The following is an 18,415-nucleotide window of genomic DNA, read 5'->3' on the forward strand; positions in this document are numbered from 1 at the left end:
GAAATTTTGCTAACGCTAACGGGGTTTCGTCGTGGCGGGAGCCTCGACCATTACAACTGGGATCCGTTGCTGCTGATGGGAGGTCATCCCGTCAGGCAAGTTGTCCAAAGGAATTTGGTTGGTTGGATCTCCGGGGTTTGAACCCAGAGAGGGAGGGGCCGTTTCGGCTGAAGGCCTCTGCGGCATGGGGGGAAGATCACTTCAGCTGATGGCCTCCGTGATCGGGGTGGGGGTGGCGGGCCGTGCCCCTATTAAGTTATACCCTGGCATTCGCTTTACAACTGAGGAAAAGCACGGAAAACCTCAGTCAGGGTAGCCGAGTAGTCTAACCACTCGTTGTGCCGACTTGGCCGTCTTTTGGGGACGGCCTCGGCTGGCCTGCTGAACATCGGTCGCCCTCGGTTGCCCTTGGGCGACTTCTGGCAGCCCTCGTTCATCACGAGTCCCACTGGACACAACCAAAAAGCTAACTGAGGGCGGAGGCCTGCGCAAGCGCAAGCATCGTCCCTACCTCTCTCCAGGCTGTGCCGGTGGGGGTCTCGTCCACTCCCAATCACTCCTACCACTCACTCACTACCAACTCGCTCAACAATCAACTCTATTCCCTACTCCACCAGGACATCTGAACCAACCAACCAACCAAAAAGCTAACTGAGGGCGGAGGCCTGCGCAAGCGCAAGCATCGTCCCTACCTAGGTGAAACCATTCCTGCGCACAAGGCGCATTGCTGGAAATGGTAAACAGTCTTAATATAAGAAACGGAAATTTTGCTATCGCTAACAGGGTTACGTCGTGGCGGGAGCCTCGACCATTCAAACTGGGATCCGTTGCTGCTGATGGGAGGTCATCCCGTCAGGCAAGTTGTCCAAAGGAATTTGGTTGGTTGGATCTCCGGGGTTTGAACCCAGAGAGGGAGGGGCCGTTTCGGCTGAAGGCCTCTGCGGCATGGGGGGAAGATCACTTCAGCTGATGGCCTCCGTGATCGGGGTGGGGGTGGCGGGCCGTGCCCCTATTAAGTTATACCCTGGCATTCGCCTTACAACTGAGGAAAAGCACGGAAAACCTCAGTCAGGGTAGCCGAGTAGTCTAACCACTCGTTGTGCCGACTTGGCCGTCTTTTGGGGACGGCCTCGGCTGGCCTGCTGAACATCGGTCGCCCTCGGTTGCCCTTGGGCGACCTCTGGCAGCCCTCGTTCGACACGAGTCCCACTGGACACAACCAAAAAGCTAACTGAGGGCGGAGGCCTGCGCAAGCGCAAGCATCGTCCCTACCTCTCTCCAGGCTGTGCCGGTGGGGGTCTCGTCCACTCCCAATCCTTGCTCCGCTCTCCAAATCCTCACTCTGTCCTGTCACTCCACCAGGACATCTGAGATTGTCAATCGGCTTTTATACAAATACCACTCTCCTCCACTTAAATTCAACATTCTCATTGTTGATGCCAATTTAACTAGAGCAGGGCGCTCCTTTCGGAGCTCCTACGGGGGGGTTGGTCAAGTTTGTAAAACGCAACCAACCTTGGTTAGTCCCAAAGGGGAGTTAGTTTAGTGTCTCATCCAAGTGTTTTAACCCCTGAGTTAGAAACTAAACTAACCCCCCCGAATGGGGGGTTTACACACTTGACCAAACCACCGAAGGGGTTTGGTTGCGTTTTAAAGTCTTGAGTAAGACACTAAACTAACCCCCGTGTATAAACAAATATAAGGTGATATTGTTGATGACGTCATTTTTTGAGAACGATGGCTAATCCTTTCGGAGCGCTTCTTGTAATCTGATATTTTACTTCTTTACGTCGCTGATCAGAGGCCAACAGTTCTTGGTCAGTCAACTTTCTACGTCCAAACCCACCCTTGCAAGTCTTCCTTTTTTCTAATCTGTTTTCTGTTGAAGAGTTCTGATGTTTTAGTTCTTTACGTCGCTGTTCAGTGGCCATCTGTTCTTGGTCAGTCAACTTTCTACGTCCAGCAACACTATTGCTAATCTTCGTCTGTTTTTTCTTATTCTTTTTTTCTCTTCTGTTCTTGTTGTATACGTTTTTCTATGTTTATCAATGTAACTCTCCCTTCGTTTTTCTTTATTTATTAAATAGGTCTGATGTCTTAGTTCTTTACATCGATGTTCAGAAGCCACCTGTTTTTGGTCAGACAACTTTCTACGTCCAACCCCACCCTTGCAAGTCTTCGTTTGTTTTCTTCTGCTCTTCTATTCTTGTTGAATAAGTTTCTCTGCGTTTATCAATGCAAATCTCCCTTCGCTTTTCTTTACTTGTTAAGTAGGTCTGATATTTTAATTTTTTACGTCGCTGTTCAGAGGCCCACTGTTCTTGGTCAGTCAACTTTCTACGTCCAATCCCACCCTTACAAAGCTTCGTCTGCTTTTTTCCCCTTCTGTTCTTATTGAATACGTTTTTCTACGTTTATCGATGTAATTCTTCTTTCGCTTTTCATTATTTCTTAAATATGTCAGATACAGTACAGAGGACAACTTTCTAGGTCAGTCAGACGTTTTAAAATCTTGAGTAAGACTCTAAACTAAGTCCCCCGAATGAGGGTTAAACACTTGAACAACCCACGTTTTGGGGAGGGTTGGTTGCGTTTTAAAATCTTGATTAAGGCACTAAAGTAACCCCCTTCGGGGAGTTAGTTTAGTTTCTTTTTGGTTGAATATTATTATTAGTATCAGATTACCTTTTTGGTGTTGGCAACGTCTTCTTTCACTTTCCTTCATTTCTTAAATAGTTTTATGTCGCTGTTCGGAGGCGATGTGCTGCTTCTGGAGCAGTGATAATGCGACTGGCTTGATAGTTTTTGATTTCTTTGTTGTGAAGCGTTATTTGTTTCCTCGGCATTGTTGTGTTTCACAACAATGCCGATTTTGTTTATAGTTGACATTGTTGATGACGTAATTTATTGACGACAACGACTAATCACAAATTTTTATAAGGAGATACAAACTTGACCAACCCCCCCCCCCCCTAAGAGCCAGTGAAGCGCTTTGCAATGAATACATTCATAGCTCATAGGTCCGAGATAATGTTATTGATGTTCGTCGTTCATAAAATGTGCTGCTATTAGCAGTCTTTCTCGGTTCTTCATTACTAATTTACTTTGATATCTAATAATTTTCTTTTCAGCGTCCTGTTTTATTTTCTCCTCTGTTCTTACCGAATAAGTCTTTCTACGTGTGTCGTTAATATGATCTCGTCTATCAATGTAAGTTTTACTTCGCTCTTCTTTATTTCTTAAATAGGTCTGATGTTTTAGTTCTTTACGTCGCAGTTCAGAGGCCCACTGTTCTTGGTCAGTCAACTTTCTACGTCCAATCCCACCCTTACAAAGCTTCGTCTGCTTTTTTCCCCTTCTGTTCTTATTGAATACGTTTTTCTACGTTTATCGATGTAATTCTTCTTTCGCTTCTCATTATTTCTTAAATATGTCAGATACAGTACAGAGGACAACTTTTCTAGGTCAGTCAGACGTTTTAAAATCTTGAGTAAGACTCTAAACTAAGTCCCCCGAATGCGGGTTAAACACTTGAACAACCCACGTTTTGGGGAGGGTTGGTTGCGTTTTAAAATCTTGAGTAAGGCACTAAAGTAACCCCCTTCGGGGAGTTAGTTTAGTTTCTTTTTGGTTGAATATTATTATTAGTATCAGATTACCTTTTTGGTGTTGGAAACGTCTTCTTTCACTTTCCTTCATTTCTTAAATAGTTTTATGTCGCTGTTCGGAGGCGATGTGCTGCTTCTGGAGCAGTGATAATGCGACTGGCTTGATAGTTTTTGATTTCTTTGTTGTGAAGCGTTATTTGTTTACTCGGCATTGTTGTGTTCCACAACAATGCCGAGTTTGTTTATAGTTGACATTGTTGATGACGTAATTTATTGACGACAACGACTAATCACAAATTTTTATAAGGGGAGGAGATGCAACAATGCCGAGTAAACAGATGACGTAACAATTAGTTTCTTCGGTAAAAGAGTGGAGTGCAATACGGTTCATTCAGGCTATTATACTGTGTGCATAATAAACGAGAAAAGACCCTTGTGGTATGCTCAACCAACATTGTTGTAGGTGTGGGTTAGAAATTCGAATATTTTTCTTACATTGTTGTAGACGCAGGTGTTCACACAAAAACTGACCATTGTCAGTGCAAATTTACACATTGTTGGTAGTTGAAAAAACAAAACAAAAATAATTGCTCTAACATATAATTTGGTTACATGCAATCATAAATGTAATGTGTTTTCTATCAGAAGGAAATAAATTTAAAAATAATGGGGAGAGGCATAAGAAAGAATTGCAATTTCATTTGACCTTATTTAAAAATAACGTCAGGGTTTACTATACTTTATTAATTTTAAAAATTATTTTTCAAGGGCCCGGGGCTGTTGACCCCATCACCTCTGCGCCAGGGTAAATGTTTCCGGTGTCGCAAAGAAAATAAAAACTCCGTACTCTTTGCGCGTTTTTATTTCACAGATGATTTCAGATGTTTGGTTCGTGAAGGACGTCAACGACGCAGTCGAAAAGATGTCAGCGGTTTCCACTATTACGAGTTCTCATTCAGCGGAGCTTTCGGGAGAATAAAGCAGCGTCTAAACGTCGATAATCTACCGGGCGAGTTTCAAGTTATCATTATTCGAAAATGTGTTTTGCTTCTGAAGGAGAGAAAATATGAGGCTACATAGCGTTCCGAAAACAGCTTTCCAGAAGGCAGTCATTACCTCTCCGATTCTAGTAATTCTTTAGGGACAACGCACGGGGACGAATTGGAGTACTTGTTTAACTACGCGCTGTCACCGAGTGCGAACGTTCTGGGACAAAACATTGTCGATGAACACTCGTACCTCAATATTGACCAGGAGCTGAGCTTGCGGCATGACCTCAACAAACATCGACTACAGTTCTGGAAAAATCTGTATACATCTGTGCGATCGTAAATAATGTTCTTTTAGTTGCATCTGAAGCATTAAATAGATTTGTGAAGCTACGTAAATACTAGCATGCTAAACGTTGTACCTTGACAGCTTTAAACACCGGTAGTGCCACCAGAAGATAGCCATTTACATAATCAGAACTTCAACAAGCTTAATTAATCGGAACGGTATTGAATGAAACCAATAATTTGCTTGTCTCTTCTAGCGACGTTAATTTATTAGGCGAATTCTTATGCAGGTTACCGCAAAGAACAACGCATAGCATCACATCCGCCCCGTCAAATAGTTATATAGATATTTCTCTATCGGTCCTGCCTTCATTGCCTTCAGTGGTTTATGCATCAGATTTTGTGCCTGCGAGGAACACGGGACTTCTCTTATTCTCATATTTACAGACTCGACTTCATAAAAAGAATGACAGCCTCATGGCAGGATAATGGCGTAAAGAGCAGATGGCGAACTCGGCCATAAAAATTTGAACTGAATTTACGCTTGGCACAGAAAAGTACTAAGAGAAATCTGCGAAGTGAACAGACAGAAATGTGCATTTAATCTAATTTTGTTTACTCGGCATTGTTGTGTTTTACTAGGCATTGTTGTGTTGTACTCGTCATTGTTGTATTCCACAACAATGCCTAGTAAACAAATATCTGTTGACATTGTTGATGTCATTTTTTGACGATTGTTGGAATTTCTAAACCACACCTGCAACAATATTGACAGAGCATGCCGCAAGGGTCATTTCTCATTTCTTATGCATGCAGTATAATAGGCTGAATGAACCGTATTGCACTCCATTCCTTTACTAACTGTTGCGTCATAGTTTCCTTCGGCATTGTCGCATTAGTATATATTGGCGTGAACAATCCGCTTTCGTCATTGTGGAAAGAACTGAGCTGTGAATCGTTTGTACAAGTGCGTAGTAGACGAGATATTTTGTGCTATTAAAAACCTTTCAGAGAAACCAAAGTACTTACTTATCTTCTGTGAATTACTAAGAAATTCGTGACTGTCCTTCACTCTCTCCATTTTATTTTGCCGGTGAACATCGAGGTTTCTTCGTCTTGACGAAAGAGTGACGTAAGTGCATCTTATTTATTATTATTGCTTATAAAATTTACAGGTTTTCATTTACATTTGTGAACTCTTGGAATAGAATTAGGCTTGTTCTTCCTAACACAAATTCAGTGTTTTATTCCATTGACTTCTGTTTGTTTACGTCATAATTTATAATAAAAGAATTCCATTAACAGTGTGGGATTCGAATTTCTGAAGCAACAAGACATGTTAGTAGCCGAAATTCTTGATGAACTGTTTAAACCCTTGAAAGCCTGGTGGCAAGTATATATACCACTTGCCTGCTTTAACAGTCAGTAGCTTTTCATTGTGCATTTGTCGGATTCGTTTGATTCTCAGGGTATCCTTTAAATGCATTAACCGGTTGATCTTTGTAATGGCGAAGTGTAGTGTTTTCTGTGCGGTACGGACTGAATTTTTCCAATGATATTTAGACGAGCTTCGACATCAAGTGGTTATTAAATGGGGCCTCTGTTACGAAAGATACTTCTTTCACTTTAGATTTCTTGATCCATGAACTTTGTTAGAGCTTTTGAGCGAGTTGCAAAGACTTTGTTTTATTTTTATTAATAATTGTCTGAATAAACTGAAATGCACTCAATTCTGTAATCGTCCACTGCTTAACACCGCACAGCAGCAGCCGTCCTGGGGTGGACGTGATGTTGGTGTTTGTAAAATGGAGAATGCTTTTCTTTTTAATTTGGGAGCATGTGATTGAGGTTGGGTATCCAGCAATACCTCGCAGATCTGAATTGAGTTTTCCGTTGCGAAACATTTCATAAAATAAGAGAGGGAAGTATTTTTGCTGGTTTGGTTCTGTTCGGTTCGCTTCGATGTAGTGTACTTCCACCGCTTAGAAGCGGATGTCCACTTCCGGTCTAAATATGTGCTGAAATCCTTTAGGAATGAATGTGAAATAAAAATGTTAATAAATTGATATAAAAGGCTCATAACCTAATGGAGAGTAAAGATTAAATTTACAAAATTAATTATGAAAATTAAACTAAAGTCCGATGCCCAGGTACAATTCCTTTATGGAGGAAACAATAATTGTTGCGTCATAGTTTTCGTCGGCATTCTTGTATTAGTATATATTGACGTCAACAATCGGAAAGAACAGTTATGAATAACTTGCAAAAGTATTGCGTGGTAGACGAGATACTTTTGTGCTGTTAAAAACCTTTCCGAATAACCCAAGAACTTATCTTATTCAAGAATTATTAAGAAATTTGTGACACTGTCCTCCGTTTCATTTTATTTTTGATTAAATTGTTTATTGTCAGTGGACATTTAGGTCTCTTACTTTTGAGAAGTGGGCGGGGTTGCTTTTGACGAAAATACGTCTATACGGAGGGGTCATTCAGCAGAAACAGCGTTAGTTACGAAGATGTGTAAGATCCATACCAACAATGTGTAAATATGGTCAGCTTTTATGCGAACATCTGCGTTTACAACAATGTAAGAAAAATATTTGAATATCTAACCCACACCTGCAACAATGTTGGTTGAGCATGCCACAAGGCTCTTTTCTCGTTTATTATGCACGCAGTATAATTGCCTGAATAAACCGTATTGCACTTCCTTCATTTACCTAAGAAACTAATTGTTACGTCATCCGCTTACTCGGCATTGTTGTTTTTCATTATTGACGTCAACAATCCGCTTTCGTTATTGCGGAAAGAGCTGAGCTGTGAATCGCTTATAGAAGTGCGTCGTAGAGTAGATAATTTTGTGGTGTTAAAAACGTTTTAGAATATCACAAGTACTTGTCTTGTATAAGAATTATTAAGAAATCTTTGACACTCTATCTATTTTAGTTTTGATTAAATTGATCATTGCAATTGAACAAAGGTTGAGGTAAGGGATTCCTATTTCTTATTATTTGCAATTCATTTGTAATTGTCTTATTCACATGCTTCATACTCACCGCTGTGAAAACCTCAAATCATACATAGAGGACTTTACTTCTGTAATGTTGGCTAACGGAGGAATTCTGCAGCCACCTTCGTCCTTAAGGGAGGATAGCAGCTGGTTGTGTTAATGCCAGCGCCCAATTGTGTTATTTTATTTGTACTGACACGAATACTAATAATTTTAAAAACTGAATGAGTCTGAGAGGTAGCATTGCCATAGAACCGTTTTCTGCAGCAAGAGTTTCTTGTGCTTTAAATAATATCTGCGTCTGTGGTGAATATTTCCATTTCGACAGCAATACGAGAACAATCTCGTGAATTAATTTCATAACTCTTTTAATCCGAAGATGGTCTAAAACATGTTAAAGAATTCCAAATAATCACTGCTTACAGTGCGACCCTTAAATACAGAATGTAGCGTTAAAAGTTGCTAAAGATGATGGTACAAGTCGTGTCGTGAAAACCAAGATGTTTTCTTTGAAGTTCAGTACGTAGCAATAGAGCTTAGTAGCTTGTTGTTTTCAGTTTTAAATGATGATGAACCAACTGGCAAGTATGAAATCTTCATATTAACTGCTGCCGTCGTGGTGGAGGAACATAAATTCTGTTTCTGGGAATTAAAATCGTAGGTCAATGTGTATGATCCTGCTTTGATCAGAAGCGCCTGAAATTCTTTTTTATACATCCGATACATAATATATTTAGACTAGACACATTTGAAATGTAATTTGGTAACTGCTGTTTTGCAGCTGGCCAAAGAGCAAAGGAATTTTTGGATTTAGGTTTGACCATTGAAAGCTTTAAAACCCAGAGTGGCTTAATATTATGTCGGCTCTTGAACCGACGTCTTGAGTTTACAAATTACAATTGATATATGCAAGCTATGTTAGTGAACTGTGCCCGCACTAAAGAAATCCTAGATGGTTGACAATTCATCCGGAAGAAAAAACGAAGCGCAAGATAATTAATCTGCTTCCGTTCTCTCGTTTTTTTTAAATTTCGGGCTTTTGTACTCGCGTGGTTTAGTGAATGACGGAATTATATTTTTCGCCCCCAGAATTTCCAGAGAAGTTTTCGTTTGTTTACGTAATCATTTATTTGCAGTTCTTTTAAAATGGGTAGTTAATCTATTTGTATGTTAACGTCCAGTAATTATGCTATGACAACAAAAATAATTTAATTTTCTTATGCAATAATTCTGCTCATCAGTGGTTTCTTTAGGTCACCTGTACTTAGAATCTGGATTTATGAAAATTGGACAATAAAATTGTGTTTTCTCCCCACTTAAGCACTCATTTCCACATTCAGCTTCATATTCAGATCTAAAATCTATCCAGAATGACATTCACTAGACACCCCGAAAGGACTGGCCAGTAAAGTCCTATGTGGTATCATGTGAAAAAATAATGTGTCATCACTTGGCCTACGTCTTTTTAAATGTTATATTCTTTGTCTTTTAGGCTATATTTCATATCTACATTTTACTTTTGCAGTTCTAAATAAGTTTTGTGACTCGCCGCTCATCTGGTGGTCTCGTATCCTCTTCCCCTGGCTCAACCTGGATTACCTAAAGAAGAAGTTGAACGAGACAATGTCGGCAGCCAGGGACAGTGAGAGACGCTCTTGTATTCCGGAGGTAACCATTCATTCCATCTTATTCTGCCCGGTTTCTTTCACTGATAGACAAAAAAGATGATTCATTCAAATGGAGATATATGTTAACATCCAAACATTCATAAAATTGCATACATAATGAGATAAATACGTTCTATATATTCAGTGCCGGCTCGTCCATAAGAGCTGCAGCACCCCCTATAATTTTTCAAAAATTGAAACATTCATTTTTTGTGTTTATATAATTTGTAACACTTTATTTCCTCTACGTTATTCTAATATTGCCCCTTACGTTGTCATTATTCACTAATCGGCTGAACTGACATTAATTCCGCGGGCGAGGAGTGCGAAGCAGAACGGGGCTATCATCCGACTGCAAGGATTTCAGCGCGGCTAGCCGGTCAAAAGTAGAGAACGCGGCGGGCTTAAGCGTGAGGGGCAGTTCACTGGTACAGAGTTTATCGGGGCTGCAGTCGTTACAGCCGGCTTTATAGTAAACACGTGTTTCAGACCTCAAGTTGTCTCATATCATTATGTTTTAAAATCAAAATGTATAAAGATTGCATTTTTTTGCATGGATGCTACAGGTTCTGACTATTTCACCCCCGTAACCATTAAGAATACAAGAAACTTCTGATTAAGCAGTTTTCTCCAACCTTGTGTTGCATCCTTTCTCTTAGGACCGTATAACCTCCACAGAACTGTTGTCAAATACAGGTAACCCTCGATTTGCGCCGATTCAGAATAACGCCGATTTTGAAACGAGAAAGCCAAAAAGTGACAAAAAATTGCTATTATTTATAACGTTTTACAATGTTTCTTGTACTGCTTCTTATACTAAATCGTAATTCTTACATCGCTGATAATGAATAAAAATTATAAATACAGTCATCTCTGCAATTACGTATGTTTCGTTGACGCGAATTTGCTGCAATGAGATCGATGAATCGGCGAAAGCTGTTTGTGAAATGCAAACTTTTGCACGTGCGAGTTTGCTCTTGTGCTACAGCGAAGAGGACCGTTATGGCATCCATGAGACTTTATCGTGAAATTTTGAAAGAAAGAAAGAAAGAAAGAATAAATCACGACAGTCCACACTACATACCTTCTTTAAAAAACGTGGCGGACCTCAACCAGGGACGTCGTCAGAGAACTAACGGCGCTTTGTTTTATTTACGTTATTTTAGTGCCTTAAATGTAATGCCCTTATATTACTCATCAATGTTCGGATGCTGGGAAAGCATGTCATTGACTTCCCATTGATTTACATTATAAAATCGTTGCAATTTACGCCGGTTCGTCCAGGAACACATCCCCGGGGTAAATCGAGAGCTTCAGTCAAATTGAGCTGAATTCCTTCCCAGAGTAAATTCTTGGATTTTTAAACTGGCTTGGCTAATGTATTGTATTAGAAAATTTCGTACCTTGAATGATTTTTGGTAGTGGTGAGACTATTTGTGTTCCCAGTTTATGAAGTACCCAAAAGTTGGCCATGACTGCTGCCTTATTTTATTTATTTATTTTAGTGTTGTCTGACGACAGGTCCATATGAACAGGATCCTTCCATCCTTTTCTCGGACTGGGACCTGTTCATATACGTTCTTGGCAGATGATCCAGAAGTGGTTTGCCATTGCCTTCTTCTGTGTGTGAATGGAGTAATTATTGAACTATTGACAGCATTGTTAAATAAATCAATAAATGTAACATTCTGTGGAGTAGAAATATTCACTTGGCGAAGAAACTACAATACTTTAAGAAAAAAAAGATCCTTAAACTAGATATTTTAATGTGTCACTGTACCTTCAGGAGCTGAGCAGTCTGAAGGGGACTGGAAGAAGAAGCTGAGGATTTTATATACAAGAAATTAATGAAGCGAGAAATTTCTTCTCAGTTTTTCATTAGGAGATGTATATTTGTATGTTTTGTCTTCTGGAGACAGTAGCTCCCCATTACATGGAGAATTGTTGAGAAAATATAATTAATGACAAATCTTTGTCATATAATATATATCACCATCACAGAATGCAAGATATCTCAAAACTAATTGTTCATTTACTGTGTAATACTTTTAAGGAAGTAAAGAGTTCATAATATTTTCATACCTTTGCTTTTTAAGCTTTGCATTGTCAAGGAAGAAGTGATGGTTTCATCAAATGATCCTTTATTGACATTACATGACTTCTGCATTTTAATTCCATATTTTAATCATATCTTTCTAGAGTTATAGAAATCCTAAACTATCATAGGAAAACAATGGAATACAACGTTTTTGTTGTAAATTCTACTACTGATTGATGAGAAAGGGGAGGATAATACTAAGATGTCTATAAAGGAAGTGTCATGAATATATTATCTAATTTTTAATGCAAGAAACCTCTGGTACACACGGTAGAAGCTGACTAACACTTCATTTTTGTGCATTTGTAGGCTAAACTTGAGCTGGAGAAGCTACCGACACAGGCGGAATCCCAAAATGATCAACCAGGAGCTGAACTGGGAGCTGTTTGTGCTAGTCGACAAGAGTCTGATCGATATCGCAAGCAGGCTGAGGATCAATTGTCGGAGGTTCACAGCAAGGCAGAGGAAACTGAGTGGTTTTATGTAGAGCGCGTGAATAAATATAAAAGCCTTCAAAGAGAATATGCTGACATGATAGACAAGTTTGATCATGCAGAACATTGTAAATTAAAGGCTTTAGAAGAGGCGGCCGCTGCGAAGACCCAACTGTCTTTTATAAAGGTATTTGAAGTTGGGGCTCAGATCCATGCATTCTTAGCATAATCAGTTGCTAAATTCTATCTTAAGAATTTCAGTATAAAGGAAAGATGGTTTATGAAAGACAAAGCAAGAGCAAACTGTCTGTTGCAGGATCTATATCTTGATATTTTGTAACAATAAGCGGGGTTTTCCTGTGTAAACAAGTGTCCTGTAATTCTATTTAATTATGAATATAATATTAAGTAATATTACACATTTTCCAACAGTCTGGATTTAACATTTTCATTTTTGTGCATTTGCAGGCTAAACTTGATCTGGAGAATCTACCGACACAGGCGGAATCCCAAAATGATCAACCAGGAGCTGAACTGGGAGCTGTTTGTGCTAGTCGACAAGAGTCTGATCGATATCGCAAGCAGGCTGAAAATCAATTATCGGAGTGGTCTTATGAAGAGATCGTGGAGACTTGTAAAAGGCTGCAACAAAGAAATGCTGACATGAGAGACAAGTTGGATAGGGCAGAACTTGTTACATCAAAGGCTGTAATGGTGGCGGCCTATGTGAAGAGCCGACTGTCTAAGAAGAAGGTATTTGAAGTTGGGGCTCAGATCCATGCATGCTTAGCATAATCAGTTGCTAAATTCTATCTAAAGAATTTCAGTATAAAGGAAAGATGGTTTATGAAAGACAAAGCAAGAGCAAACTGTCTGTTGCAGGATCTATATCTTGATATTTTGTAACAATAAGCGGGGGATTGGATACATCAGACCTTCCTCTCCAACTCTTCCCTCACTACTATCACAATAAAAACAACGGCCACTTGCTACGTCGAAAAAATCGCCTCCCCATCGGCTACCATTAATCTCTTCATCTCTATTAAACTCATAGACATCATCACATTCTGTGGCATTTATAAACAAGGACCTCTGTCCTAAAACTTCACATCCTCCTCCTGCTCAAACTAGGTTGGAATCCTGAACTATCAAATGATTGCTATAAGCAGAACTTCCCTTCAACTCCTGTCCATCGCTGCCCACGTCATGTAACCGGTCACCTCGATTAAACAGTTGCACTTTCTCAATTCCATCTCGCTCATAACGGAAGCATTTCCTTTTGAAGTCCAAAACAATCCCATACTCATTTGCATAATCGCATCCTAAAATCACTGAGCTGGTCAGTTGTGGGGACACTAAAAACACACCCTCAAAACTATCGCCCCCAATATTAAATTCCACATAGATCTGATCTTTAATACGCCGAGTCTTATTGCCAAAAGCTGTCACTAACACTGTGTTGGCAAAGGGTAAACTTAAAGTGGACACTCCTGCAGATACCAAGTCTTTATAAATACTTTTGGTCAGAAGGTTAACTTCGCTGCCTAAATCTATTATAGCATTAGTAGAGATATCACCGAACGAAATTGACACCTGCGTACAATTTAATAAATGACCGTCATTAATATAATATATTATTAATTCATTCAAAGGATTCATATAATTACTACTACCGGAAGTCATCACATCTCTAAATTTGTCTCCCACCTCACAAAATACACTGTGCTTTGGGTCCGGATCTGAAGTTTCTATTGCCTTTGACGCGAACGGGGTTCGATCCGTAACGCCGCTCGACATTAGTTTAACGCCGGACGCTCGGATGATCCTTGCACTTCCTTACTATCGGTTTGCCTTATCGGACTGTGGTAAGGTGGGGCACTACGGTTTAAGGAAGACCCTGCAAGTGTTTATTATGGTAATCCTCCCTGCCTCTAGAAAAGCAAGCACCTCTACCGTTATTGTTCCCATTTCAATTGCTGTGGCTATAACCAGGATAATTCTGCCTCTTGTCATAATAGGTCTGTCTCACGTAATGGTGATTTGTTCGCGGTCTGTCGCCATAATTGAATTTGGTTCTGCCTCTTATCGGGATTATAGTTCTGGTGATTATTACCCCTTATGTTTGTCTTACTACCTGCTTCATTAGCCTCTAGCATTTGAAGGCGCTTCAAAACGTCTATGGTTTCCTGCACGGTAGTCAAGGGAATCCCCAGCAGACACCTCTGTATGTTCACTGGGTAGTGTAACTTTATTGCATCAATAAATTCAACATCACACATTCCTAGATATGAGGCCAAAACAGCATATTTAATCAGTTGCCCTGACATTGAGAGATTTGATTGATTTTCGTACTTATCTTGGCATATTGAACATTTCACTCAGCTCTGTGTCATCTTGGACCAAAAAGTTTTAGTGAAAGCGATTTTAAACTGCTCATAGTCATTTAAGTTATGAGACACAGCTGACATCCACTGTTTAGCCACAGGGTCTGATATTGACTTGAATGCAATAGCTAATTGTAATGACTCTGGTACGCCCCTCAACTTCACAAATTCATCCAACTGGTTCAAATGGTAAATTACATTAATTTTATCGCTGTCTTCAAACATGGGTAGGGACAGATCTGCAGCACTTAAATAGTTATGTGCATTGTAAGGGCGAACATTCATGCTATCACGACTCACAGGTACATTCTCATCATTCGTATCTCCAGAAATATCATTGGACCTTGACACTTGACTACCCAAGTTTTCAGCAGACTCGCAGTGGGAACTGCTTTGACTAGCTGTGGTGCTATCAGCTGATCGTGACAAAGTTGCATTGCCAACAATGGAAGTAGGTTCTGACAATTTATCCTTTAAATGTTTAATCTCAAGTTTCAACTTCTCAAACCTACTGTCGTTAAGGCCGTTAGCCCTTTCGACTTCTTTATTTAACTCTACAAAACGCTCCCCCTGCCGACGACTTAGTTTCTTTTGTTCTTTCACCATGTCATTTCTAAGAACCTGAACTACTTCAGTTAATTTTGCTAGGCCTTGTTCCAGATGTTCCTCATTTTGGATAACCCTATTGGTTATTTCTCCTGTTACTGAATTCACCTCACCAATGTGCTGGTCTAACTTCTTATGTAAGTCATTTGACAATTCCTGCATATTCTGTTTAGCAGCTCTTAACTCCCCTTCATTATCCTCTCTAACCTGTTTGATTTCACAAGAAAATCTTACAGATTCCGAATGTAATTTCTCTGAAATTTCTTTGTTTAATTTTACATTTTCCCTCTCAACTCTCTTAATCAACCTTTCGTTTTCAAGTCTGACATCTTCTCGTATGTTGTTTACATTGCTTTGTAAACTCACAATCTTATTTTCTACACTTGAAATTTCCTTTCTTATATAAGAAATTTTCCCCTTTACGTTAGAAATTACTTCTAATTTGTCTGCCTTCATAACACTCATTAATTCAGGAAACATATCTTGGAAATAACTATGTGAGTCACTGTGTGGAACGCTAGGACAGACCTGCTGCTCATTGTTCATGCTTAATGCAACTTCTTCGTGTTCCACTATTTGCAAAGCCGATCCTAAACCCGTTTCTAGTCTTTCATTTTCCTCGAATGACCCTTCAACCCGACACAATTCTAATTCACCGTCTCCGAAATGGTCGCTCTCTTCTTCTGAAACAGTTACAATTCTGTTACGTAAGCTGAGGGTTGGCATTGTTCCCTCACTTCACGAACTAACCTTTTACTTATGGAGCTGATGATCTGGTGATCTCCTTAAATGCGGACTCCTGGAGCGCGCGTAGCTTGCAGCTCTGTCCTTCCTGGCCTTTACCACTTGGTGCCAGGCGTTGGGATCGCTACTGTCGCTATAGCCGCTCAGTAATAGGAGCTTGGCTCCTTGGTAGGCACTTGAATCTTCTCAGGGGTGTTAACGGCATGTAACTCCCGACAACTGGAAGCTGCCGCTATTGCTGAATATAATCTTTTCTTTTCACACTATTTATTTATTCAAGAATAATACAAATGATAATATTTGGCTTTAGCCGCAAGACGATGATCTCAGATTTGTAGTGTATTTGTTTGTGACTGCGTCGAAGGTTTGTTGAGGAGTGCTGCTGTAAGCGTCCTGCCCCTGGTTCGAAACATTCAAAACCAGTGACGTATTTACTTGCATACAGCTCTTTGAAAGTTTCTCTCTCACGCTATTTAATGTGTATGGTCCAGCAACATTGTCTGCTGAGTGACAATGAACCATAAAGTCCAAACTGACTTTCGACATATTGCAGCCATAAATGTCAAAGTGTGACACTTGGGACTACAACCAATTCACGACAATTTATTGTCCTTTAGTGTAAGAAACAAGACTCCTGGGAACCGAAGGTCCTCGCACGTCTTTGTCCTAAACAGTTAGGTAGATGCCACCACAAAAAGTTAAAATTTTGAACGAAAAACTTAAAAGAAATTCAGCTTAATAAAATAACAAGAAACTAAATAGTATGATCAAATTACCTCAGCAGAAGATGTAATTTGGGCCGTTACACAAGGAAGAATAGTGAAGGTTTCTTCAAATGGTTCCTTATTGAAGTTACATAATTTGATGCAGAATCTTTATGTAAAATGTTTATGTTAATCTCTTTATAGTGAAGAAACCACAAAACCATAAAACAAAGATAAAGAAATACAAATTTCTTGTTGGAAATTCTCCTACAGATTGAAGAGAAGAGGGATGATAACACTAAGATGTCTCTGAAGGAAATAGGATATGAGCATGTGATCATGTTTTTTAATTTGTGAGATATGCGGTATACACTGATAAATATTTCATGTTTATGCATTTACAGGCCAAGTATAATTTGAAGAAAGAAAAGGCACAGCTGGAAGCCAAAGACAATCAAAAAATAACTGAACTTGGAGCTGTTTCTGCGAGTCGACAAGAGTGTCAGCTATATCGTAATTGGGCTGAATATCAGAGCAAGACAGAAACAATTGAGCGGTCTCATGAGGAGCTCATGGACAAACACAAGAAGTTTGATCAAGACCGTGCTGAATTGATAGCCCGGATCCATCAGCTAAATGTTACGTCATCGGAAATTGACCGATCCTATGCAGAGCTGCAGGACAAATACACCAGCCTTAAAGGATTACGTGTTGCCATGAAAGCGCAGTTGAATTGTGCACAAATAACAGAGTTGGAAGCCAAAGATAATCAAAAAATAACTTAACTTGGAGCTGTTTCTGCGAGTCGACAAGAGTGTCAGCTATATCGTAACTGGGCTGAGTATCAGAGCAAGAGAAAAACAGTTAAGCCGTCTCATGAAGAGCTCATGGACAAATACAAGAAGATTGATCAAGACCGTGCTGAATTGATAGCCCGGATCCATCAGCTAAATGTTACGTCATCGGAAATTGACCGATCCTATGCAGAGCTGCAGGACAAATACACCAGCCTTGAAGGATTACTTGTTGCCAAGAAAGCGCAGTTGAATTGTGCACAAGCCAAGAAAGAACAATATTCCAAACTTATTTACATACAAATGAATAACTCCCAAGGTTATTAATTTTATTTACAGAATAATCAAAAACATACATAGCATGCATAAAACGGGAGGATCAGCGGAGCACATGCTATAATAATGAACAAAACGGACGAATAAATTGAAAGACATGCATTGTAATATAAAGTAGTTTTAAAGGATAACACCTGAAGATGATGCTTTGCATCGAAACATGTAGTGTATGAAGGCGCTCTATTGTAACATTGTTGTAGCGATGAATGGCGCAAATTTTAAATTTTAAATTTTAACATCTGGAAATAAAGTTTGTGTATTGACCTGAATTTTATTATATATTTTAATTATAAAACACAAACATGACGCATTTAAACCTTAAAGAAAGCGCAGTTGAATTGTGCACAAATAACAGCATCAAAAGCTGTCAAAGAGTTGGCTACTGTGGAGAGCCAGCTGTTGAAAACAAAGTAATTGGATTTGTATCTTATATGCGTCATGTTTGTGTTTGATTAAATATATTTATTTTGTACAGTCTATACACAAACGTTTGAAGTTTATTGGTGTTGTAAAAATAATATAATATTAAAACATTTTGTTGTGTAAAATATTATATTAGCGCTCTTAATCGTAAATACGATTTTACATATTTTACATTTCGACAATTTCCCAAGAAGAGCTTCGTCGCGTATTTCGAAACATGTTAACGAGATGTGAAACTTGCTTGCAAGCACAAGGAAGTCACTTTGAACATCTTTTGTGATTTAAGGTAAAAACAATTAATGTAATAACATGTGTTAGCGACGAGAAATA

General features: G+C 39.4%; 1 protein-coding gene across 2 annotated transcripts; it reads left to right on the forward strand.

Moving 5' to 3' along the window:
• Positions 1 to 5,803: 5,803 nt before the first annotated feature.
• LOC147873962 (uncharacterized) lies at positions 5,804 to 18,141 on the forward strand. Of its 2 annotated transcripts, none has more exons than XM_087347851.1 (5): positions 5,804 to 6,017; positions 9,421 to 9,563; positions 11,970 to 12,281; positions 12,563 to 12,847; positions 16,937 to 18,141. In XM_087347851.1, the coding sequence occupies exons 2-5, from the start codon at positions 9,519 to 9,521 to the stop codon at positions 17,315 to 17,317; spliced, it is 1,023 nt and encodes a 340-aa protein (XP_087203977.1). In that variant the 5' UTR covers positions 5,804 to 6,017; positions 9,421 to 9,518; the 3' UTR covers positions 17,318 to 18,141. The 2 variants fall into 2 exon arrangements, with proteins under 2 accessions (XP_087203977.1, XP_087203978.1); XM_087347852.1 differs by lacking the exon at positions 5,804 to 6,017 and adding an exon at positions 7,766 to 7,871.
• The last annotated feature ends 274 nt before the right edge of the window (positions 18,142 to 18,415 follow it).

The sequence above is a fragment of the Zootermopsis nevadensis genome, unplaced genomic scaffold (genome assembly GCF_977971745.1).
Source record: "Zootermopsis nevadensis isolate Lab colony 2312 unplaced genomic scaffold, Znev_1.0 Znev_ptg000012l, whole genome shotgun sequence".
Taxonomy (NCBI): domain Eukaryota; kingdom Metazoa; phylum Arthropoda; class Insecta; order Blattodea; family Termopsidae; genus Zootermopsis; species Zootermopsis nevadensis.

Coding starts and splice junctions, on each gene's coding strand:
- LOC147873962 (XM_087347851.1), top strand. CDS start 9,519: ATGTCGGCAGCCAGGGACAGTGAGAGACGCTCTTGTATTCCGGAG. Junction 9,564..11,969: donor GACGCTCTTGTATTCCGGAG/GTAACCATTCAT, acceptor GTGCATTTGTAG/GCTAAACTTGAGCTGGAGAA. Junction 12,848..16,936: donor GCCGACTGTCTAAGAAGAAG/GTATTTGAAGTT, acceptor ATGCATTTACAG/GCCAAGTATAATTTGAAGAA.